This window comes from Citrus sinensis, chromosome 2, assembly GCF_022201045.2.
Source record: "Citrus sinensis cultivar Valencia sweet orange chromosome 2, DVS_A1.0, whole genome shotgun sequence".
In the NCBI taxonomy this organism is placed as follows: Eukaryota; Viridiplantae; Streptophyta; class Magnoliopsida; order Sapindales; family Rutaceae; genus Citrus; species Citrus sinensis.
Window position 1 is genome coordinate 7,238,427 of NC_068557.1, and position 25,819 is coordinate 7,264,245.

The 25,819-nt window shown below is 34.0% G+C and overlaps 2 protein-coding genes and 1 long non-coding RNA gene across 6 annotated transcripts; 2 read left to right on the top strand and 1 right to left on the bottom strand.

The window, feature by feature from the left end:
• Window positions 1–1,212: 1,212 nt before the first annotated feature.
• Window positions 1,213–12,092, bottom strand: LOC127900434 (uncharacterized). The gene is made up of 5 exons (XR_008052587.1): window positions 12,038–12,092; window positions 9,417–9,488; window positions 6,796–6,867; window positions 4,175–4,246; window positions 1,213–1,625 (listed from the first exon to the last, which is right to left on the bottom strand). It is a non-coding gene; the product is annotated as an uncharacterized LOC127900434 (long non-coding RNA).
• Window positions 12,093–15,448: 3,356 nt separating this feature from the next.
• Window positions 15,449–20,619, top strand: LOC102613613 (transcription factor GTE4). Of its 4 annotated transcripts, none has more exons than XM_052434266.1 (5): window positions 15,449–17,723; window positions 17,809–17,854; window positions 17,952–18,065; window positions 18,178–18,244; window positions 18,472–20,168. In XM_052434266.1, the coding sequence occupies exons 1-4, from the start codon at window positions 15,795–15,797 to the stop codon at window positions 18,228–18,230; spliced, it is 2,142 nt and encodes a 713-aa protein (XP_052290226.1). In that variant the 5' UTR covers window positions 15,449–15,794; the 3' UTR covers window positions 18,231–18,244; window positions 18,472–20,168. The 4 variants fall into 4 exon arrangements, with proteins under 4 accessions (XP_052290226.1, XP_052290224.1, XP_052290222.1 ...); XM_052434264.1 differs by lacking the exon at window positions 18,472–20,168 and adding an exon at window positions 20,190–20,619 and having other exon boundaries at window positions 15,450–17,723; XM_052434262.1 differs by having other exon boundaries at window positions 15,450–17,723; window positions 18,172–18,244; window positions 18,472–20,167.
• A 573-nt stretch (window positions 20,620–21,192) lies between these two features.
• On the top strand, window positions 21,193–25,514 carry LOC102613322 (uncharacterized). The gene is made up of 7 exons (XM_006468976.4): window positions 21,193–21,719; window positions 21,809–22,050; window positions 22,132–22,228; window positions 24,225–24,408; window positions 24,496–24,577; window positions 24,773–24,842; window positions 24,932–25,514. Exons 1-7 carry the CDS (start codon window positions 21,312–21,314, stop codon window positions 25,001–25,003), a joined length of 1,155 nt encoding a protein of 384 aa, XP_006469039.2. The 5' UTR covers window positions 21,193–21,311; the 3' UTR covers window positions 25,004–25,514.
• Window positions 25,515–25,819: the final 305 nt, after the last annotated feature.

Below are 25,819 nucleotides of genomic sequence, written 5' to 3' on the forward strand. Positions count from 1 at the left end.
GAATGGAGAAGCTCCTGGTGTGATACCGCAGTTGCACTACCTATGTTTAATTTTTATGTACTTAATTTAGATTATTCAGTAATGAGAGTAGGATATCTCGTATCTAATTTATTGAAGTATTTAGGATTTGTAATATATACTAATAATATTTAAATATGAAATGAAAGATTTTGTAATATAAATTGATTTTTTTGGTTATTTTGTGGTGCCTTTTAATTTTGCGAATAAATCAATACGCAATGATCCAATTCAATTTTTTCATTTTTTAAAATAAATTAAACAGTGATACCATGGTAACAATAATCATAGACACTAACAAATATCAGCAGTTACTAACACAATGGTGTCATAATATTGGTGATACTATAGTGATAGTAATCACTGACACTATATTCGTGACACCACAAATAAGTGTCACTATTTTTCTGACTGTCAGATTATTGACGCAATTAACAAGTTTTACTGAAAGTAACTACTGATATTATTCTAATGTCAATAAAGACTATTTTTCTAGTAGTGAGCATTATTGCCTGAGCATTATGTCTATATGAATGTAAAGGAAGAACGAACTATGATTTAACATTATTTTTTGGGACATAAATAATTAATGGAGTGTATCTAGAAATCACTTATTTAAGCAAGGTCTTAAAAGATAAAACGTACTGACATTCAAATAGAAGAATTTGACACATTGGTGATAAAAACAACATTACACCAGCCGGAATTATAGTATCAACTGAAAAATATTCAAAATTTTTCAATTAACACTATAATTCTCGCTTGGAAGTAAAGTTGTTTTTGGTTTTTATTTTTTTAGACTTTAATAGCTCTTTATCAAAAGAAAAATGTCCGGACCAAATAGCTAGTCTCCTTGAAAAGTTTGTGAAATCGTATTGATATGCAATTTTGTAAAGCTTTGTGCAAGTTTGGCATGCAACAACCAGGGAGAATTAAAGCAAAGAAAAAATCTTTGTTACAACAACATTGAATTTGGAAGGGTTTTGATTGGTTACATCTTATGTCCATTAACAAATAACAATATTTCTTACTAGATCTCTGTTCATTGATAAAAAAAAAAACAATATTTAGTTACTTGCTTCATTTTAGTTTTGTATTATATTTATAAATAGCAAAACTTGTCACTATATATGTGCAAGCAACTCGGATTGTAAAGCCATCTTTTCTTATTTTAATAATAACCATGGCAAAAAATTCATCAAATATTCTCCCAATATTGTCGATGATTTTCTTGAGTGCGTTTACCTTACTCCTAATAATCAGTACATGCCAGGCACGTATTCCTCTCAACCACCATGCTACCCAAAAAAATATTGACAATCATCGTCTCTTGCATGAGTTAGGGTTTTTTGATCCCTCAGCAGAACATTATAATAAGGATTATCATAAGCCGTCCACATTTGGTAAAGGGACTGATAGGCTCGTACCGAGTGGACCAAATGGCATGGAGTCACCCGATATACCAAATGCATTTGCTGTAGGAACTGATAGACTCGTACCCGGTGGACCAAATCATTTGGAGTCACCGGATATACCTAATGCATCTGCTGTAGGAACTGATAGACTCGTACCCAGTGGACCAGATCCTTTGGAGCCACCCGTTATGCCTAATGCATGTGCTGTAGGAACTGATAGACTCGTACCTAGTGGACCAAATCCTTTGGAGTCACCCGATATATCTTAGATGCTTTTCAAGCTAGCATCATATTGCTAATACTATTTAATAAAGATTTTATATATGTGAAGTAAATAATACATTTATTTTTAAAGATTAGCTAGTTGCTTATTTACATTATGCACGTATATAAAATAGACATGTAATAACTTAATAAAAGGTAACCAAGCCTTTTGACGAGATATGAGCAATCAACCTCAAATTTTAATATGATGTTCATTCATATGTGTAGTTAAAAAATGGAAAATATCATTCCAATGTATTAAGTATCTTAAATTTTATAAATATGTATTTAAGTACCAATTGCTACTATAGTCTTTCATAGACAATTTTGACTTAGACACAAATTTTAGATGTATGGTGCTCCCCTGGTTAAATAAATAAGTAGGCAGCAAGGTTATTGGATTTCTTTAATGGAAGGAATGAAGTCAGTCCCTACACTAACTACTTGGTTGATGCCTTAGCAATTAATTGCTCAACATTATGATGCAATTACTGGGAATCCAGTGACTAATTTTCAACAAGCAATTGTACGTTCATCTAGATGTCGTTCTTACTCTATGTAGAGTCATTAACTTATTATAAATAACCTTTACCAAAAGAGAATAATCATTAACTCCCTTTTTTTCTTATTTATATCTATAGTTGAATACACTGTATATCTTTGGCATTTTTAAAGAAATAAACTACAACTTTCTTGTTCACTAATTTTCCTCTGAAATAACTGAGTTTACTTATAAATAGCGTATGGATATTTTTTTCTTTGGAACAAAATAGATTTATTTCTATTAACCATTGTTTCTCTAATGGTTGGGAATTGGCAGCCAATTTTTTCCCCCTTTTCCATGTATTCATATGTAAATTTGATCAATGTGTTTGAAATGTTTCTTCCTCAACTTAACTTGTATCCTAACACATCTACTCTATTGAATGGAGAAGCTCCTGGTGTGATACCGCAGTTGCACTACCTATGTTTAATTTTTATGTACTTAATTTAGATTATTCAGTAATGAGAGTAGGATATCTCGTATCTAATTTATTGAAGTATTTAGGATTTGTAATATATACTAATAATATTTAAATATGAAATGAAAGATTTTGTAATATAAATTGATTTTTTTGGTTATTTTGTGGTGCCTTTTAATTTTGCGAATAAATCAATACGCAATGATCCAATTCAATTTTTTCATTTTTTAAAATAAATTAAACAGTGATACCATGGTAACAATAATCATAGACACTAACAAATATCAGCAGCTACTAACACAATGGTGTCATAATATTGGTGATACTATAGTGATAGTAATCACTGACACTATATTCGTGACACCACAAATAAGTGTCACTATTTTTCTGACTGTCAGATTATTGACGCAATTAACAAGTTTTACTGAAAGTAACTACTGATATTATTCTAATGTCAATAAAGACTATTTTTCTAGTAGTGAGCATTATTGCCTGAGCATTATGTCTATATGAATGTAAAGGAAGAACGAACTATGATTTAACATTATTTTTTGGGACATAAATAATTAATGGAGTGTATCTAGAAATCACTTATTTAAGCAAGGTCTTAAAAGATAAAACGTACTGACATTCAAATAGAAGAATTTGACACATTGGTGATAAAAACAACATTACACCAGCCGGAATTATAGTATCAACTGAAAAATATTCAAAATTTTTCAATTAACACTATAATTCTCGCTTGGAAGTAAAGTTGTTTTTGGTTTTTATTTTTTTAGACTTTAATAGCTCTTTATCAAAAGAAAAATGTCCGGACCAAATAGCTAGTCTCCTTGAAAAGTTTGTGAAATCGTATTGATATGCAATTTTGTAAAGCTTTGTGCAAGTTTGGCATGCAACAACCAGGGAGAATTAAAGCAAAGAAAAAATCTTTGTTACAACAACATTGAATTTGGAAGGGTTTTGATTGGTTACATCTTATGTCCATTAACAAATAACAATATTTCTTACTAGATCTCTGTTCATTGATAAAAAAAAAAACAATATTTAGTTACTTGCTTCATTTTAGTTTTGTATTATATTTATAAATAGCAAAACTTGTCACTATATATGTGCAAGCAACTCGGATTGTAAAGCCATCTTTTCTTATTTTAATAATAACCATGGCAAAAAATTCATCAAATATTCTCCCAATATTGTCGATGATTTTCTTGAGTGCGTTTACCTTACTCCTAATAATCAGTACATGCCAGGCACGTATTCCTCTCAACCACCATGCTACCCAAAAAAATATTGACAATCATCGTCTCTTGCATGAGTTAGGGTTTTTTGATCCCTCAGCAGAACATTATAATAAGGATTATCATAAGCCGTCCACATTTGGTAAAGGGACTGATAGGCTCGTACCGAGTGGACCAAATGGCATGGAGTCACCCGATATACCAAATGCATTTGCTGTAGGAACTGATAGACTCGTACCCGGTGGACCAAATCATTTGGAGTCACCGGATATACCTAATGCATCTGCTGTAGGAACTGATAGACTCGTACCCAGTGGACCAGATCCTTTGGAGCCACCCGTTATGCCTAATGCATGTGCTGTAGGAACTGATAGACTCGTACCTAGTGGACCAAATCCTTTGGAGTCACCCGATATATCTTAGATGCTTTTCAAGCTAGCATCATATTGCTAATACTATTTAATAAAGATTTTATATATGTGAAGTAAATAATACATTTATTTTTAAAGATTAGCTAGTTGCTTATTTACATTATGCACGTATATAAAATAGACATGTAATAACTTAATAAAAGGTAACCAAGCCTTTTGACGAGATATGAGCAATCAACCTCAAATTTTAATATGATGTTCATTCATATGTGTAGTTAAAAAATGGAAAATATCATTCCAATGTATTAAGTATCTTAAATTTTATAAATATGTATTTAAGTACCAATTGCTACTATAGTCTTTCATAGACAATTTTGACTTAGACACAAATTTTAGATGTATGGTGCTCCCCTGGTTAAATAAATAAGTAGGCAGCAAGGTTATTGGATTTCTTTAATGGAAGGAATGAAGTCAGTCCCTACACTAACTACTTGGTTGATGCCTTAGCAATTAATTGCTCAACATTATGATGCAATTACTGGGAATCCAGTGACTAATTTTCAACAAGCAATTGTACGTTCATCTAGATGTCGTTCTTACTCTATGTAGAGTCATTAACTTATTATAAATAACCTTTACCAAAAGAGAATAATCATTAACTCCCTTTTTTTCTTATTTATATCTATAGTTGAATACACTGTATATCTTTGGCATTTTTAAAGAAATAAACTACAACTTTCTTGTTCACTAATTTTCCTCTGAAATAACTGAGTTTACTTATAAATAGCGTATGGATATTTTTTTCTTTGGAACAAAATAGATTTATTTCTATTAACCATTGTTTCTCTAATGGTTGGGAATTGGCAGCCAATTTTTTCCCCCTTTTCCATGTATTCATATGTAAATTTGATCAATGTGTTTGAAATGTTTCTTCCTCAACTTAACTTGTATCCTAACACATCTACTCTATTGAATGGAGAAGCTCCTGGTGTGATACCGCAGTTGCACTACCTATGTTTAATTTTTATGTACTTAATTTAGATTATTCAGTAATGAGAGTAGGATATCTCGTATCTAATTTATTGAAGTATTTAGGATTTGTAATATATACTAATAATATTTAAATATGAAATGAAAGATTTTGTAATATAAATTGATTTTTTTGGTTATTTTGTGGTGCCTTTTAATTTTGCGAATAAATCAATACGCAATGATCCAATTCAATTTTTTCATTTTTTTAAATAAATTAAACAGTGATACCATGGTAACAATAATCATAGACACTAACAAATATCAGCAGCTACTAACACAATGGTGTCATAATATTGGTGATACTATAGTGATAGTAATCACTGACACTATATTCGTGACACCACAAATAAGTGTCACTATTTTTCTAACTGTCAGATTATTGACGCAATTAACAAGTTTTACTGAAAGTAATTACTGATATTATTCTAATGTCAATAAAGACTATTTTTCTAGTAGTGAGCATTATTGCCTGAGCATTATGTCTATATGAATGTAAAGGAAGAACGAACTATGATTTAACATTATTTTTTGGGACATAAATAATTAATGGAGTGTATCTAGAAATCACTTATTTAAGCAAGGTCTTAAAAGATAAAACGTACTGACATTCAAATAGAAGAATTTGACACATTGGTGATAAAAACAACATTACACCAGCCGGAATTATAGTATCAACTGAAAAATATTCAAAATTTTTCAATTAACACTATAATTCTCGCTTGGAAGTAAAGTTGTTTTTGGTTTTTATTTTTTTAGACTTTAATAGCTCTTTATCAAAAGAAAAATGTCCGGACCAAATAGCTAGTCTCCTTGAAAAGTTTGTGAAATCGTATTGATATGCAATTTTGTAAAGCTTTGTGCAAGTTTGGCATGCAACAACCAGGGAGAATTAAAGCAAAGAAAAAATCTTTGTTACAACAACATTGAATTTGGAAGGGTTTTGATTGGTTACATCTTATGTCCATTAACAAATAACAATATTTCTTACTAGATCTCTGTTCATTGATAAAAAAAAAAACAATATTTAGTTACTTGCTTCATTTTAGTTTTGTATTATATTTATAAATAGCAAAACTTGTCACTATATATGTGCAAGCAACTCGGATTGTAAAGCCATCTTTTCTTATTTTAATAATAACCATGGCAAAAAATTCATCAAATATTCTCCCAATATTGTCGATGATTTTCTTGAGTGCGTTTACCTTACTCCTAATAATCAGTACATGCCAGGCACGTATTCCTCTCAACCACCATGCTACCCAAAAAAATATTGACAATCATCGTCTCTTGCATGAGTTAGGGTTTTTTGATCCCTCAGCAGAACATTATAATAAGGATTATCATAAGCCGTCCACATTTGGTAAAGGGACTGATAGGCTCGTACCGAGTGGACCAAATGGCATGGAGTCACCCGATATACCAAATGCATTTGCTGTAGGAACTGATAGACTCGTACCCGGTGGACCAAATCATTTGGAGTCACCGGATATACCTAATGCATCTGCTGTAGGAACTGATAGACTCGTACCCAGTGGACCAGATCCTTTGGAGCCACCCGTTATGCCTAATGCATGTGCTGTAGGAACTGATAGACTCGTACCTAGTGGACCAAATCCTTTGGAGTCACCCGATATATCTTAGATGCTTTTCAAGCTAGCATCATATTGCTAATACTATTTAATAAAGATTTTATATATGTGAAGTAAATAATACATTTATTTTTAAAGATTAGCTAGTTGCTTATTTACATTATGCACGTATATAAAATAGACATGTAATAACTTAATAAAAGGTAACCAAGCCTTTTGACGAGATATGAGCAATCAACCTCAAATTTTAATATGATGTTCATTCATATGTGTAGTTAAAAAATGGAAAATATCATTCCAATGTATTAAGTATCTTAAATTTTATAAATATGTATTTAAGTACCAATTGCTACTATAGTCTTTCATAGACAATTTTGACTTAGACACAAATTTTAGATGTATGGTGCTCCCCTGGTTAAATAAATAAGTAGGCAGCAAGGTTATTGGATTTCTTTAATGGAAGGAATGAAGTCAGTCCCTACACTAACTACTTGGTTGATGCCTTAGCAATTAATTGCTCAACATTATGATGCAATTACTGGGAATCCAGTGACTAATTTTCAACAAGCAATTGTACGTTCATCTAGATGTCGTTCTTACTCTATGTAGAGTCATTAACTTATTATAAATAACCTTTACCAAAAGAGAATAATCATTAACTCCCTTTTTTTCTTATTTATATCTATAGTTGAATACACTGTATATCTTTGGCATTTTTAAAGAAATAAACTACAACTTTCTTGTTCACTAATTTTCCTCTGAAATAACTGAGTTTACTTATAAATAGCGTATGGATATTTTTTTCTTTGGAACAAAATAGATTTATTTCTATTAACCATTGTTTCTCTAATGGTTGGGAATTGGCAGCCAATTTTTTCCCCCTTTTCCATGTATTCATATGTAAATTTGATCAATGTGTTTGAAATGTTTCTTCCTCAACTTAACTTGTATCCTAACACATCTACTCTATTGAATGGAGAAGCTCCTGGTGTGATACCGCAGTTGCACTACCTATGTTTAATTTTTATGTACTTAATTTAGATTATTCAGTAATGAGAGTAGGATATCTCGTATCTAATTTATTGAAGTATTTAGGATTTGTAATATATACTAATAATATTTAAATATGAAATGAAAGATTTTGTAATATAAATTGATTTTTTTGGTTATTTTGTGGTGCCTTTTAATTTTGCGAATAAATCAATACGCAATGATCCAATTCAATTTTTTCATTTTTTTAAATAAATTAAACAGTGATACCATGGTAACAATAATCATAGACACTAACAAATATCAGCAGCTACTAACACAATGGTGTCATAATATTGGTGATACTATAGTGATAGTAATCACTGACACTATATTCGTGACACCACAAATAAGTGTCACTATTTTTCTAACTGTCAGATTATTGACGCAATTAACAAGTTTTACTGAAAGTAATTACTGATATTATTCTAATGTCAATAAAGACTATTTTTCTAGTAGTGAGCATTATTGCCTGAGCATTATGTCTATATGAATGTAAAGGAAGAACGAACTATGATTTAACATTATTTTTTGGGACATAAATAATTAATGGAGTGTATCTAGAAATCACTTATTTAAGCAAGGTCTTAAAAGATAAAACGTACTGACATTCAAATAGAAGAATTTGACACATTGGTGATAAAAACAACATTACACCAGCCGGAATTATAGTATCAACTGAAAAATATTCAAAATTTTTCAATTAACACTATAATTCTCGCTTGGAAGTAAAGTTGTTTTTGGTTTTTATTTTTTTAGACTTTAATAGCTCTTTATCAAAAGAAAAATGTCCGGACCAAATAGCTAGTCTCCTTGAAAAGTTTGTGAAATCGTATTGATATGCAATTTTGTAAAGCTTTGTGCAAGTTTGGCATGCAACAACCAGGGAGAATTAAAGCAAAGAAAAAATCTTTGTTACAACAACATTGAATTTGGAAGGGTTTTGATTGGTTACATCTTATGTCCATTAACAAATAACAATATTTCTTACTAGATCTCTGTTCATTGATAAAAAAAAAAACAATATTTAGTTACTTGCTTCATTTTAGTTTTGTATTATATTTATAAATAGCAAAACTTGTCACTATATATGTGCAAGCAACTCGGATTGTAAAGCCATCTTTTCTTATTTTAATAATAACCATGGCAAAAAATTCATCAAATATTCTCCCAATATTGTCGATGATTTTCTTGAGTGCGTTTACCTTACTCCTAATAATCAGTACATGCCAGGCACGTATTCCTCTCAACCACCATGCTACCCAAAAAAATATTGACAATCATCGTCTCTTGCATGAGTTAGGGTTTTTTGATCCCTCAGCAGAACATTATAATAAGGATTATCATAAGCCGTCCACATTTGGTAAAGGGACTGATAGGCTCGTACCGAGTGGACCAAATGGCATGGAGTCACCCGATATACCAAATGCATTTGCTGTAGGAACTGATAGACTCGTACCCGGTGGACCAAATCATTTGGAGTCACCGGATATACCTAATGCATCTGCTGTAGGAACTGATAGACTCGTACCCAGTGGACCAGATCCTTTGGAGCCACCCGTTATGCCTAATGCATGTGCTGTAGGAACTGATAGACTCGTACCTAGTGGACCAAATCCTTTGGAGTCACCCGATATATCTTAGATGCTTTTCAAGCTAGCATCATATTGCTAATACTATTTAATAAAGATTTTATATATGTGAAGTAAATAATACATTTATTTTTAAAGATTAGCTAGTTGCTTATTTACATTATGCACGTATATAAAATAGACATGTAATAACTTAATAAAAGGTAACCAAGCCTTTTGACGAGATATGAGCAATCAACCTCAAATTTTAATATGATGTTCATTCATATGTGTAGTTAAAAAATGGAAAATATCATTCCAATGTATTAAGTATCTTAAATTTTATAAATATGTATTTAAGTACCAATTGCTACTATAGTCTTTCATAGACAATTTTGACTTAGACACAAATTTTAGATGTATGGTGCTCCCCTGGTTAAATAAATAAGTAGGCAGCAAGGTTATTGGATTTCTTTAATGGAAGGAATGAAGTCAGTCCCTACACTAACTACTTGGTTGATGCCTTAGCAATTAATTGCTCAACATTATGATGCAATTACTGGGAATCCAGTGACTAATTTTCAACAAGCAATTGTACGTTCATCTAGATGTCGTTCTTACTCTATGTAGAGTCATTAACTTATTATAAATAACCTTTACCAAAAGAGAATAATCATTAACTCCCTTTTTTTCTTATTTATATCTATAGTTGAATACACTGTATATCTTTGGCATTTTTAAAGAAATAAACTACAACTTTCTTGTTCACTAATTTTCCTCTGAAATAACTGAGTTTACTTATAAATAGCGTATGGATATTTTTTTCTTTGGAACAAAATAGATTTATTTCTATTAACCATTGTTTCTCTAATGGTTGGGAATTGGCAGCCAATTTTTTCCCCCTTTTCCATGTATTCATATGTAAATTTGATCAATGTGTTTGAAATGTTTCTTCCTCAACTTAACTTGTATCCTAACACATCTACTCTATTGAATGGAGAAGCTCCTGGTGTGATACCGCAGTTGCACTACCTATGTTTAATTTTTATGTACTTAATTTAGATTATTCAGTAATGAGAGTAGGATATCTCGTATCTAATTTATTGAAGTATTTAGGATTTGTAATATATACTAATAATATTTAAATATGAAATGAAAGATTTTGTAATATAAATTGATTTTTTTGGTTATTTTGTGGTGCCTTTTAATTTTGCGAATAAATCAATACGCAATGATCCAATTCAATTTTTTCATTTTTTTAAATAAATTAAACAGTGATACCATGGTAACAATAATCATAGACACTAACAAATATCAGCAGCTACTAACACAATGGTGTCATAATATTGGTGATACTATAGTGATAGTAATCACTGACACTATATTCGTGACACCACAAATAAGTGTCACTATTTTTCTAACTGTCAGATTATTGACGCAATTAACAAGTTTTACTGAAAGTAATTACTGATATTATTCTAATGTCAATAAAGACTATTTTTCTAGTAGTGAGCATTATTGCCTGAGCATTATGTCTATATGAATGTAAAGGAAGAACGAACTATGATTTAACATTATTTTTTGGGACATAAATAATTAATGGAGTGTATCTAGAAATCACTTATTTAAGCAAGGTCTTAAAAGATAAAACGTACTGACATTCAAATAGAAGAATTTGACACATTGGTGATAAAAACAACATTACACCAGCCGGAATTATAGTATCAACTGAAAAATATTCAAAATTTTTCAATTAACACTATAATTCTCGCTTGGAAGTAAAGTTGTTTTTGGTTTTTATTTTTTTAGACTTTAATAGCTCTTTATCAAAAGAAAAATGTCCGGACCAAATAGCTAGTCTCCTTGAAAAGTTTGTGAAATCGTATTGATATGCAATTTTGTAAAGCTTTGTGCAAGTTTGGCATGCAACAACCAGGGAGAATTAAAGCAAAGAAAAAATCTTTGTTACAACAACATTGAATTTGGAAGGGTTTTGATTGGTTACATCTTATGTCCATTAACAAATAACAATATTTCTTACTAGATCTCTGTTCATTGATAAAAAAAAAAACAATATTTAGTTACTTGCTTCATTTTAGTTTTGTATTATATTTATAAATAGCAAAACTTGTCACTATATATGTGCAAGCAACTCGGATTGTAAAGCCATCTTTTCTTATTTTAATAATAACCATGGCAAAAAATTCATCAAATATTCTCCCAATATTGTCGATGATTTTCTTGAGTGCGTTTACCTTACTCCTAATAATCAGTACATGCCAGGCACGTATTCCTCTCAACCACCATGCTACCCAAAAAAATATTGACAATCATCGTCTCTTGCATGAGTTAGGGTTTTTTGATCCCTCAGCAGAACATTATAATAAGGATTATCATAAGCCGTCCACATTTGGTAAAGGGACTGATAGGCTCGTACCGAGTGGACCAAATGGCATGGAGTCACCCGATATACCAAATGCATTTGCTGTAGGAACTGATAGACTCGTACCCGGTGGACCAAATCATTTGGAGTCACCGGATATACCTAATGCATCTGCTGTAGGAACTGATAGACTCGTACCCAGTGGACCAGATCCTTTGGAGCCACCCGTTATGCCTAATGCATGTGCTGTAGGAACTGATAGACTCGTACCTAGTGGACCAAATCCTTTGGAGTCACCCGATATATCTTAGATGCTTTTCAAGCTAGCATCATATTGCTAATACTATTTAATAAAGATTTTATATATGTGAAGTAAATAATACATTTATTTTTAAAGATTAGCTAGTTGCTTATTTACATTATGCACGTATATAAAATAGACATGTAATAACTTAATAAAAGGTAACCAAGCCTTTTGACGATATATGAGCAATCAACCTGTATCTCTATCTCTGAATATTAATTTCTTTGCTTTTTTTAATCGTTGATTGTCACTATAAGGTTTACTTTGTTTCGCTGATGAACGATATTAAATATTTTTTACACTAAAACCCAAAAATTTTCTAATTTAGGAATTCTTAAGAGCAGCATGATTATGTTGAAATTGATAGTTTATATTGGTTCATAGCGGTTCTATGTAGATATAACTAATTGCTTATATCTTAGATGCTTTTCAAGCTAGCATCATATCGCTAATACTAATTAATAAAGATTTTATATATGTGAAGTAAATAATACATTTATTTTTGAAGATCGGCTAGTTGCTTATTTACATTATGCATTTGTACGTGCATATATATAAAACAAACATGTAATAACTTAATAAAGGGTAACCAAGCCTTTTGAAGAGATGCAAGTAATTAACTTGTATCTCTGTCTCTGAATATTAATTTCTTTGCTTCTTTTAATCGTTGATTTAGAGTATATATGTCTTTAGAGGCCTGGTCCAGTATAATGAGTATATGCGTTAGCGCTCCTTGGACAATGGATACTGCAAAGGCTGAGTCAACGACAGAAGCCTTAACTTTAGTTTTTCAACAACAGAGAATCGATTGATAGAACAAATGATAAGAATCGGGAAATTTATTAATAGAGAATCAGCAAAGTGATGAAAATTTCACATTCATTCATTGATAGATTTGGGTATAAAGTTTTTTTGAAAGTTTCCGCAAGTACAACCAGGGCCTGGTTTTGGGACGCATAAGCATTGCTGGCATCGAGGATCACAAGCACCCACGCAATCTTGATCACGTTGGCATTTACTTGGATCGACCCTGGCCTCAGTTCCTGTCCATGTACCTGCCAGTACCCGCTATATATTTGTTAATCTAAATCACCAACATATAAAATAATGCATATACTTTGATATTTCATGTTTTTTTAAAAAAGTGAAAAATAGATTTAAGAAGATTGCTAATGAAACAAGCGCTACTGAAATATATATCAAATGATGTTTTCACCATTTTTTTAAAAGAGAATTACCAGATGCAGTAATCAAGAGTGCAACCAGAAACCCAAGCTTCAATGTTGATGCTTTCACCATTTTTCAAAATGTAATGTATTATGATTATATGTATGAAGAATGTACGCCATGATATTTATATACACATGCCAAAGACTATAATAGGTAACGACAATCCAAAATAATGAAGCTTAGTTTTTTTTTTTTTCAAGAAAATAATTGCATTTGCTCAAATGGTAAAAAAAATCCATGAGAATCCAGTACTTTTTCTGTAGTTGCATAAAAAATGAGGTGTGATTGTGTATTAATTGTTTCAAATTATAATGATGCTCCCTTATATGCTAATGATGCCAAATTTGCCAATTAATTATATAATTTACGGATAGGAACTTAACCCTATGATGAAATTCTAACATTGCTGAAAAATGATCATTATGTGTTCTATAAATATTTCAAATTTAAATTTTAAATTGACTAAAAGTATTTTCTTTTTTACTTAAATTAAAAAATAAATTCTCATCTTTTAATTTAATACAGTTTAGTAGTCAAAAATTAAAATTAGAATGTGGCGACTGATGCTAAGAATTTATCAACAAATATTTATTACCACTTTTAAGTAAAATATACATAGTTGAGGCCCAACAGGTAAAATACAACCATCGAAACTACTTGTGGACTTGGCTAGGCCAAAATCCAGCAAGCCCCCGAAATATACATAAGTTGCATAGATTGGAGCTTTTAACACCCCTCTAGAATTTTTATAACACCCTTTTTAATTTTATTTCTTATAACAATCCTCTTTAATTTATAAAATACAAACTCATGTAATAAAATTTCCCATAAAATTTCACCCAAGAAAAAAAAATTATTTCTTTTGATTTTTTACAATAAAATACAGGAAAATCCTAAAATCTTTAATTATTTTTTCTTATTATATTATTTATATTTCCATCACTATAAACTCTTGTAATATCTTTAAAAAAATTATAAATTAAAATATAAATTATAAAATAGGATGGATGATAAAAATTTTATTAAAAGAAATTTTTATTAAGTGTTTAATTAAATTTTCATTCAAAACAAAAAGAAATTAATTTATTTTTTACAAAATATGTAATTTAAGGGGAAAAAAAGGTTTTGCTTGGGGTGGGGGGGGGGTTGTTGTGTGGTGGGGGTTTATCATGAATTTCAAGGGGTGTAAAGGCCCTACTCAATTGCATATGATAGGTATATAATCCAACATTGAGGTATTAAATCGTATCATATTCGTGTCATGTCAAATTTAAACAAATATGAATATGGCTCATCTACTAATTTAGCGGTATTCAAGTAACTTTAGTTGACTAGTTACATATATTTCAAACAATAAAAAAATTAAAGACATAAAAAATCAATTTGTATTTTGCCAACCGCCACTTTAACAATAAAAATTGGGATGATTAGAGGTGGTAAAATAAGTTATGATGTGATTATATGATACGGATACGATATGATTTTCTTATATTTTAGTTGACAAATATTGATACGATTAATAAATGAGTTGACACAACACGACATGACATGATAAATAATCTATATTGAATCACATCAACCCAATAATTAATTTATATAATTAATTAATTTTTTTTATCACAATTTCTACTGGGTTGACTTGTGGATAATTTCCAAAATTTTGTTGGGCTTGGAATCTCCCTTTACCCAGGTTAAGGCCTCAAAAAACTGCTAGCAGAAGAACCGACCCATCGGCGCGTGTAAAACTCCGCCGATCACTCTCCTGGACAGAGCACAGAACTTCCACTCAAAATCGGGAACTGAACGCCACGCGCCAAACTATAGAATGACATTACTCCCTCTTCACACCGCACTCAAAAATACCCGCCACAACCTACCCACTTATTCCACAACCGCTTTCAGACCACGCGACCAGCTTCCTGTACTCTCTTTGGACGGTGCAATCGACGCGTCACTATAGCACGTGAGTCCAACTCTCCACAATTGCGCTCTGATACTTTTCAAGCACGGCTCTTTTAGTGCACCCACACGCTTCTTGCAGATCAATTGCGATTCACGAACGCCTGCGGCACCGTACACCTGTAAGATAAGGATTCTGTAAGAGAGAGAGAGAAAAAAACACCAAGTTTCTAGAGAGAGAAAGTGTCGAGAAGATCTCATCAAAACGAAAGGTAAAAAGCTCGAAACCCTAATTTCTGATTTTTGCTTCTGTGTAATTATTGCCCTAGTTACCTGTATTATTAGCTTATGGTAGATTAGATCGTGCGGTTGTTGAGAAAAGCCCTATTTTTTGTTGCGTTCTCTGTGGAAAGTTAGGGTTTTTGTGGAGGAATTTCTGTGTACGAAAAAAAAATTAGGGTTTTTGGAGAGTAGATAGATGTGTGCATGGCTTCGGGGCCAATAGTAGAAGGGAATGATGGAGCTAATAGAGAGAAGCAGAGATATTCTGAGAGCAAGGTATATACGAGAAAAGCTTTTAAGGGTCCGAAGAAACAAAACACAAACGCCACCGCCACCGCCGCTGCGGACAACACTAACGCTCCTGCCGCCGCGGCCAATAATGTGTCCGCCGTTACTACTACAACGGCAACCACCACCACCACCATCACCACGGACGTGACCGCCAATGAAAACAACAGGGACGAGAACAACGATGTCGAAATTGACAAGGACGGGAACAACGGCAGCGAAGGCAACAAGAACGAGAACGACGCCACTGAAAATAGCAAGAACGAGTACAACGGTACCAAAAGTTTCATGAACCAGAACAACGGTATAGAAAATAATAGGAATGAGAACGACAACGAGAAGAGTTCTATCCCAGAGCAGCCCACACAAACCTTAACTGTAGCAGACACAAATTTGGACCAGCAACCTGTTGTTTCGCATTTAGATGCTGCCTCAGATGACTCTTCAAGTCTTAATAGACAACAAGGTGGTGTGGTGGTGGCCGCCACCACGAGGGAGGCTCCTTCAGAGAATGGGGTGGTGGCAGTGAAGTCAGGGGATGGTAGGGTTAAGATAAGTTTGGGGTCAAGCACGAAGCGGGAGATGCGTGAGATTAGGAAGAAGCTGGAAATTGAGCTTGATACGGTAAGGAGCTTGGTGAAAAGGATTGAGGCGAAGGAGGTGCAGATAAGTGGCGGAGTTAGTAATTCGGGGGTATTGCCTGTGAGTGATGTGGTTGATAATGGCATTAAGAGAGGTCATTCAGAGGTGGCTTCGGTTGGAGTTCCGGTTACTCGTGTGGGTATTACTAGGCCGTCTAGACCTTTGAATCAGTTGAGTATATCGACTGTGGAGAATAGTCTGGGGCTCAGTGAAAATGTGGAGAAAGAGAAGAGAACTCCAAAAGCCAATCAGTTTTATAGGAATTCAGAGTTTCTACTTGCAAAAGATAAGTTTCCTCCTGCTGAGAGTAACAAGAAGTCTAAATTGAATGGAAAGAAGCAAGCAGGAAATGAATTGGCACATGGGTTTGGAACAGGGAGCAAAATTTTCAAGAGTTGTAGTGCTTTGCTTGAGAAGTTGATGAAGCACAAGCATGGTTGGGTGTTTAATGCTCCAGTTGATGTGAAGAATCTTGGTTTGCATGATTATTTTACCATTATTAGGCATCCAATGGATTTGGGGACCGTGAAGACAAGGCTAAACAAGAACTGGTACAAGTCTCCGAAAGAATTTGCAGAGGATGTCAGACTTACCTTTCACAATGCTATGACATATAACCCAAAAGGCCAAGATGTTCATATTATGGCAGAGCAGTTGTTGAAGATATTTGAGGACAAGTGGGTGGTTATAGAGTCGGAATATAATCGTGAGATGAGGATTGGTGCAGACTATGAGATGGGCTTTCATACACCCACATCAAGAAAGGCTCCTCCACTGCCACCGCCTCTTGATATGAGACGAATTTTGGATAGATCAGAATCAATTACACATCCTATGGATTCGAGACTGAAACCTATTAGTACCACTCCTTCAAGTAGGACCCCTGCTCCAAAGAAGCCGAAGGCGAAGGATCCACATAAAAGGGACATGACATATGATGAGAAGCAGAAGCTAAGCACAAACCTACAAAGTTTACCTTCAGAGAAGTTGGACAACATTGTACAGATTATAAAGAAAAGGAATTCATCACTTTTCCAACATGATGACGAAATTGAGGTAGACATTGATAGTGTTGATGCAGAGACTCTATGGGAGCTCGATAGGTTTGTAACCAACTACAAGAAGAGTTTGAGCAAGAACAAGAGAAAGGCCGAGCTTGCAAATCAAGCCAGAGCAGTAGCGCAGCAAAATGTCCAACAGCAGGTAAAGCATTCAATGATATCTCTGTTCTCCAATTTTTAATGGGAATCAAGTTGCTGAATACATGATTATTTTCTTTTACTTGCAGACTCCAGCACCTGTTGTGACAGAGGTGCGGAAAGAAATCAGAACAGGTAAGGGTTACTAGGTGATGTGTAATTTCAGTTGATGGTTATTGATTCAATTGGTAAATTGAAGTTTGTTGATTTGCTTTTTCCCTTTTGAGAATAGATGACAGGATTGGTTCAACATCATCACCGGTTCAGGTGGAAAAACAGGTGGACAATGGAAGTAGGTCAAGTAGTTCAAGCAGCTCTAGCAGTGATTCTGGATCTTCTTCAAGTGGTACTGTGATGTGTCTCTAACTTAGCTGCATACAATGTAGTGGTAAATGCAATGATTTGCTGGAGTTTTATTGGTTCTTTTTCTCATTTGCAAAAGTTTGTTGCAGATTCAGATAGTGAGACTTCTTCATCTGGATCTGAAGGGGGGAATTCACCAAGGACTTGACAAATTCTATTCAGGTAAGGTCATACCGCCTGCCTTTTGTTGCATGGTCTGAGTTTTGTTTTTCCTTGGCCTTCGCTGATTCATCTTTTTTGTTCATTTTCTTGATTTATTAATGTAATGATTCAGCTTTTTTCTTCATTTTCTTGATTTATAAATGTATCTTTAGTGAAGCGGTCATGAGTGAATGCACATGGTTTTGTAAAGTTTATACTCTTAGTGATGATTTCCACTATGACTGCAGTTTGACCGATAGCAATTCCCCCCGCCCCCTCCTTTTGAGCACTTATGGTGACAGTTGATGGTAATGATGGACAGTATAGGATGATCACCAGTATGAGACTGTTGTGAAAACCAGCTTGTATGAACTTTGGTAGGGGATATGTAGGTGAATAACTGCAGACTGTTTTTCCTAACCACATGTTGATTTATGGCATAGAAGTTTGGTGTTCTTTAAGTGTGTGTGTATCTGTATCTGTAGGTTTTTTGGTGTGGAAATTTAACATGTAAGCCAAATATTTTGGGATTTTTATCATTAGTGAAATTTAAGTTTTACCTTTTCTGATGGTTATATTCTATGATGGGGGTATGTTAGATGTAATTTTAGGAGCTTCTGTCAGGATCTTTTTCTGAAATTGTTCTTTTTGTAAATGAAGGTTAAAGAATACTTAACTAAGATACCATATTTTATTCACCTCTTTTTATGCATACCTGCATCCAGTTGACTTTGTGGTGACCTTTTCCTTCATTTTCTAGCACTGACATTTTGTAACCATTTGTATCAAGTTTGTCAACTAAATTATTGTTTGGAATTTATTTTTATGATATGTAGAGGAAGAAATGCCCTGCATGGAATTGTAAACCCCTCTGTGATATGCCATCCCTTCTGTTTATTGAGAAATCTTCTCCATTTTGAGCTCTAAAAGAGAGTGACCAGAAACTATATGAGATTTGCCAGTCATATGTTATGCTCTAAGCTGTTTATTAGTGTTACTGAGACAGTTGTTGCTCTTCTATTGAAATAATAGCAATTTGTAACTCCTTATATAATCTCAAGATGGGATAGCAATCTTTTCTTATAATGGTTTGGTAATAGCAGTCATGGTCCTTCTGTAAGATAACTTGGGTCATGGGGTTAGATGTGATAGACATTTGACCGTTGCTCTAAACTGTCTTGTTCATTTTGCATAAAAACAATCCCATCTTGAAAAACCTGAATATTTTTTTGTTTCTGGAAGAATCGAGATTAGGACCTATGATGTTTTGTTAGTGGCTTGGCTGGTAGTTCTTTAACGTGAGAAGAGCAGATAAATTGTTGTATGTGGTAAAAATTATGAATGTTATTTTATTTTAACAATGACAAGTTATTTTTGGTATTTGCTGGCTTGTTATGTTGCCAGTAATAAGTTTTTTAGTCTTCATTTGGAGTTTCTTTCTTTCTTTCTTCTTCTTCTTATTTTATAATTTATTATCATTATTATTATTATTATTGTTTTAGCTGGAAAAAATGGAAAGTATCGATTAACATTTGTGTTTGGATATGACATTGTGTTGTAGTTAGTTCAAGAATGAATACCTTTCAAAATTAAGGCACTGCAAAGTATAAAATCCATCATGATTTTGCTTAGACTTGTGAAAAAATTAGTTTTTTTTTAATATTCTCATAGATGTTGCATATTTACATCATAGACTGTCTCCGAAGAATAGTAGATTTGATTTGTTTATACAAGTTTTCTTGAACTTCTTGTGAGTGGTGTCAATTAAGAATTAAGCATGTTGAGTTTTGATATTGTGGCCTTCTGGGGAAGTTATATTGATTTGTCATTGTCCATTAGCTTGCTCATTCTGCCATCGACAATGCTGCTTTTGATTCTGTGCTTGATAAATTACAAATCTCAAATCAGTTAGATACCGTGTCCCCAATTACTAATCTTGCTGTTTACACTTTTCTTTTTATGGCAGATTTCAGACTTTAGCATAGATGATTTGCTATTTGCTGGGCAGAATCTATTCAGATTGTGATTAGATTTTGAATCTGCATTGGGTGTACAGTGGAAAAGCTCCTGAGGCCAGCAACCATTTGACCACTGCATAGTGGGGGGTGCCGCTGTCAGACATAGGCGTGGCTTATCCGTCCTGTCCCAAATTTGTATAATATGGTAGAATGTTGTGATGAATAGAAACAGCTGGTTTGTCTACGTAGCATGTGTACATTTCTAACGACTGCTACTGGTCTTAGTGTTGTTTAGCTTTTGCTGCAAATTCAGAATTCTTTTGAGGTTATACAAAAGATAGTCTGTAATTCAAGTCGATGAAGTTAAATGGCTTAACATGCAATGATTCTCTCTGCAGGGTTATGTAGATATTATTATATTTTGGTTGTTTGGCAGCTCATCTGTTATTATCGTCACCGGAAGACAGTAATCAGTTGTCGTTCTTATATATTTTGAATTTCTTAACATTTTGTAAACATTCAACTTTTTTAGTTTCTATATATGGCTAGGGAGGTGGTGATATTGTTCTAACCTGTAATCCTGTGGAGGCCAAGCTTGTGCAGCTGTGCTGCCATGTTACTTCCAGCTTCCTATGAGTGAGAATGTCAGAGTAAATGTAATGGGGCAGGGTCTGAATTTGTGGAGAACTGGAAAGTCATCAGTGTTTGGTTGCAGTTCTTGATTTTGCATGTATAATAATGTTGTTTATTGGTAAGCGTAATAGTGGTCGGAAGGGGACTGAACTTGCAATCTCTTGTACAGTTAGTTGTTTTTATCATGCAAGCGTGCATGATGATGATATTGGCGTGAAAAGGCAAAATCTCACTTAAAATTCATCCACGGCTAAATTCAATGGAAATTATTATTATTATATTACTACATAAAATTAAATTCAACTGAAATTACAATATTGTTATTTCTTAAAAAAAAAAATTGGAAAAAGTATATATGTTCCATTGAACTTAGTTTTTGTAATGAGAACTTGAGGAGCACATGTCAAGGTGGAGGGAGGAGGCTGTAGAGAAGCCTTACGGAATAGCCAAACCACAAACCGAAATGCACCTCACACTCAAGCTCTAACTGAAAGGCTATGCTTTGTCCCACACTAAAATACGCTTGCTTCTCCTCGTGTGTCCGTCCTCAATTCTTGAAAGCCAAATCCTTCTCTTCTTCTTCATCTCCTTCGTCTTTGCAAGCGTCGACATGGTCGGGTCTCCAAAAATGGAGGGACGGCCCCCTCAACGGGAACCGCTACTGGGGGCCCAACGGCCCAGAACCTCTTCAAGACTCACCACCGTCTCCGTCAGCTGATGATAATGATAAAATCGACTCTGCTTCCTCTCTTGCTGAGCTTGGTTCTCTTGTTCTCTCCACCAGTGATCCTCTGTCAAAATCGAAGCTTTCCCATTTGGCTTTCTCCAGGTGGCGCATTCTCAATTTGCCTATCGGCGTCTCTGTCCCGCCTTCTCGACCTGCTCGCCCTCCCAAACCCAAACTGGTTTGTTTTCGTTTTATTTTCCTGAATATTTTATGATCAATTTTCAACAAACCCCACTTCTTAACATGATTTTAAGTAGTTAACTTCAGGTTTCAGCAAAGGAAATTCCTGCTCCCAAGAACTCAGGTCTGCCCCTTAATGCTTATATGCTGCATAATCTTGCACATGTGGAGCTAAACGCTATTGATTTGGCATGGGATACCGTTGTTCGGTTTTCCCCCTTTACTGACATTCTTGAAGATGGCTTCTTTGCTGATTTTGCCCATGTTGCTGATGATGAGAGCCGCCATTTTGCTTGGTGCTCGCAGAGACTTGCTGAGCTTGGTTTCAAGTGAGGACTGTTGTTGTTATTATTTTATTGGTTCCTGTTAGGATATTGGCATTCAAAATTTGAAAATTTTTCCATGATTAGATATGGAGATATGCCTGCTCATGATGTACTTTGGAATCAATGTAAAAAATCATCTGACAATGTGGCTGCACGGTTGGCAGTGATCCCTTTAGTCCAGGTAATTGATTTGCACTTTGGCATATGCTATTGATAGCTAATGTGTATCACCTGATAAAATAAGATAGTTATCTTGTGAAGATTAGGCCCTTTGCCTTTCTCACTTTATGTTGCCTCTAATGATTGGCCATCCAAAAATGAGAACTCAAGCGTATAATTGTTTATGCATATTGAATAAAATAAACCATTTTACGTGTGGGATCATCTGGTGTATGTGCTGTTGAACTTCCAAATGTTTTTGTATTGGAGAAGTTTTCAGAAGGTTTATCTGTAGTTAGCAAAGTCATTAGTTTCTCTACACGTGCTGTATACCTGTATTTATACTTTGTCTCTCCAACTAGCTTCATTTAGCTTAATCCAGAATTCTCTTGCATTTCAGTAATTGATTGCAATAATCTCTCTCTTAACCAGTATTTATTTACCAAGGTGACTCTCTTTCAAACGTAAATTAAATGCATAAAATTAGAGAATTTTATGCTATTTTTTCTAGCGGGTAGAGAATCTTATGTATGTTATGAATTATACATTTGTATTTTTATTTATTTGGTTCATGGAAGGCCTGTCAGGTGATAAAAAATGAATATGAATTCATTTTACAAAAGAATCTCTTCTCTTGTGGCTTTGCTTCAGCTTGGATCAATACAGCCAATAGTCTTTAATATGAGTTGCAGCTTTTCTGAATACTGAGAATAATAGGGACGTTGTAAGTGGTCTCCACTCCATAACAAGAGTAGTGCACTTGGAAATTTGGATTCTGTTAAATTTCTTGTGAACACTGAAAAGTGGATACACCTTCTTCTTTCCCTAAAACAGTTGGGTCATGCTATAAGCAGTATTTGGAGGTTACTTGACTGTTTTGGCAGAAGCCAGAAGGGCTTCTCAGGCATCGAAAATGGATAGTTATTCATTCTACAAAAAAATCTCTTCTCCTTGTAGCCTTGCTTTAGCTTGGATTACATTCGAAATAAACTTTAAGACATTCGGATGAATTGCAGCTCTTGCAAACACTAAGCAAATTAAAGTCTTGTTGCAAATGGTCTTTAGAGCTCTGAGAAATTTGTGTTCTGTTAAACTTTTAGTAGGCAATGAAAATAGATCTATCTTCCTTCTTTACCTAAAATAGTTGGGTCATGCGATAAGCAGCATTTGGAGGTTTCTTGACTGGTTTAGTGGAAGCCAGAAAATGTAGATATCAATAGCTTTTTCGGCAAGCTATAAATCCTCTCAAGCGGCTAAAAAGATTAAAGATAAGAAAGAGGCTGTAAGCCATTCCTTTGATATTCTTTATCGTCAGAAAGAAGACGCCTGCTTATGTTTGTTCAGCTGATTGTTTGTTTACTCGCAGGCAAAGAGAGGAGTGCAAACATTGGTAGAACTCTTTGCAATTTCTTTGTATCTATAGGCATCAAAATTAATTTTTTCTCATTGATGGAAGAGAGGTTTTCTTAGGCCCTTGGTTTGTCTGGAAATGATGATTCATCCTTCCTGGTATTAGATGGTGTAAAGATTTTTGTACAAGTATACAAGTATAGTGTTATGCAACCATATTTGGTTTAATCTGTTGCTAGATTCAAACGAATGCAACCATGCGATAAGCTTGCTCATCGAACTTAAACCAAAAGCTTTATGTTAGTGTAATTGATGCCAGATTCTTCATCGGGGTTTGTCGTCACTGAAGTTACCTATGTACTACACATAAGTGATGAGGTCAGAAAGAGGGAAGTAGGGCTTCTAATGAAAGTTTTTATCTTCTCCAGTGGAAATCATGTTTTTCAGAAAATGGAAAATAGGACTGTATATTTTGTTGTCTGGGGAATTAGCTCAAGAAATTATCAAACAATTCTTCTTCAATCCTAAAATATATATTTCAGCTGCCCTTGGTATTATTAATGCCACCAAAGCTTGAGATACTAGTTGGGGATTTTTAAGCATTCATTCTTTTTATAGTTTAAACCTTGTGCAGTGATACTTATTGTTTACTATTATTCTGTGTGAAGGAGGCTAGAGGACTTGATGCTGGACCACGGTTGACCCAAAAATTGATCGGCTTTGGAGATCATAGAACCTCCAACATAGTGGCCAGAATTGCGGACGAGGAAGTCGCACATGTCGCTGTTGGTGTTCACTGGTTTCTCTCAGTCTGTCAGAAAATGAAGCGTGCTCCTTGCTCCACCTTTAAAGGTTTGGCAGCCCTTATTAGTCACTTAACTGGTAATATTAGCTTTATACAGAGCACACAAAATATAAATCCTGTTTATGGGTATGCAGATCTGTTGAAAGAATATGATGTGGAGTTGAAAGGCCCCTTCAATTATTCAGCTCGGGACGAAGCTGGCATACCCCGTGATTGGTGAGAACATTGCGTTATGGTTTGGTTGTTGAGAACCTGAAGGTTTTGGGCTGAAATGTTGTGATTTTGATAGTTGCATTGGATTTTCTTGTTTGTATGGCTATATATATATATATATTGGGGCTTAGTTTTATTAATTTGCATGAATAAGTAATAGTTGCCTTTGACAAGTTTCTTGCCTGAACTTCTGTCCAGGTATGACCCATCAGCTGCACATGAACAGGACAAGAATCAGAAACATGATGCTAATAACAAGCTTTCAGTGGTATATGATATGTGATATTGCACTTCCTATGCAACTTAGAGAAACTATGTTAGGGCAAAAGAGATTCTAATCAAATACTTTTGTTACAGGTTTATGAGAGGCTTGCTTCCATCATCTCCATGGAGAGTGAAAACTCAAATTTAAAAAGGACTTCAGGGTAATGCTTATTAACCCAATCAGCCCCAATTGTTTGGTCGCCTGTTTCGAAAGTGTTGAGTAGGGACACTGCTAAATGTGATTGCTTGTCTTGCGATGGCCCCCGTTGCTTGGAAGTTGTTGATGCCAGATGAAGCCAAGAACCTTTTGTGGCACCTCATCTGTTTGCTGTTCAAACTTTTGCGGGGTTTGTCACAGCAGCTTCTTTCAAAGTGAGGTTAACTATTTTACTGTAAAATAGTTTGCATAATACTAACAATGTTCATAAACAAAATACCCCAAAAAAGAAGGGAAAAAAAGATTCATTTTTCCTCGAATATGGACTTCTGTTATACCTCTACACGGATTTTAGTGATTCATGTAGGAAGTTAATGAAGACTAGAATTTGCAGTAGGTCAGTTTAGTAATTCCACAATGAATTATTGATGTATGTGATTCATGTATCTTCAACAAATGATCAGGCCGCCACGACTCTTGCATGGTGGATGCTATAAAATTGAAGGAGATAAGTATGAATCTCTAGAAAGCTTAGAGAGCGGTCAATTGTCATGTGGGCGGCAGCATATTTTGTTAACATTAGATTCGATTGTAAATAATGCCATCAGTTACCCAAATCATGTGCTACTGCTACTTTATGTATTACTTTTTAGAAAGCATATGGGGAAATAAATAATTGCAGCATCTCCAAGTGCAATAACCATGCATGTGCGTTTTGAACCTTAAAACCTAATTTATTGTGTAGAGGTGTAAGTAGTGTTTTGACAACCCATGTGATTCCCCCCTTCTCTCTTCTTTATTTCAATTAAATTTTGAAGTTAAAC

Coding starts and splice junctions, on each gene's coding strand:
- LOC102613613 (XM_052434262.1), top strand. CDS start 15,795: ATGGCTTCGGGGCCAATAGTAGAAGGGAATGATGGAGCTAATAGAGAG. Junction 17,724..17,808: donor AGCAAAATGTCCAACAGCAG/GTAAAGCATTCA, acceptor TTTTACTTGCAG/ACTCCAGCACCTGTTGTGAC. Junction 18,066..18,171: donor TTCTGGATCTTCTTCAAGTG/GTACTGTGATGT, acceptor AGTTTGTTGCAG/ATTCAGATAGTGAGACTTCT.
- LOC102613322 (XM_006468976.4), top strand. CDS start 21,312: ATGCTTTGTCCCACACTAAAATACGCTTGCTTCTCCTCGTGTGTCCGT. Junction 22,051..22,131: donor CTTGCTGAGCTTGGTTTCAA/GTGAGGACTGTT, acceptor TTCCATGATTAG/ATATGGAGATATGCCTGCTC. Junction 24,578..24,772: donor GCTGGCATACCCCGTGATTG/GTGAGAACATTG, acceptor ACTTCTGTCCAG/GTATGACCCATCAGCTGCAC.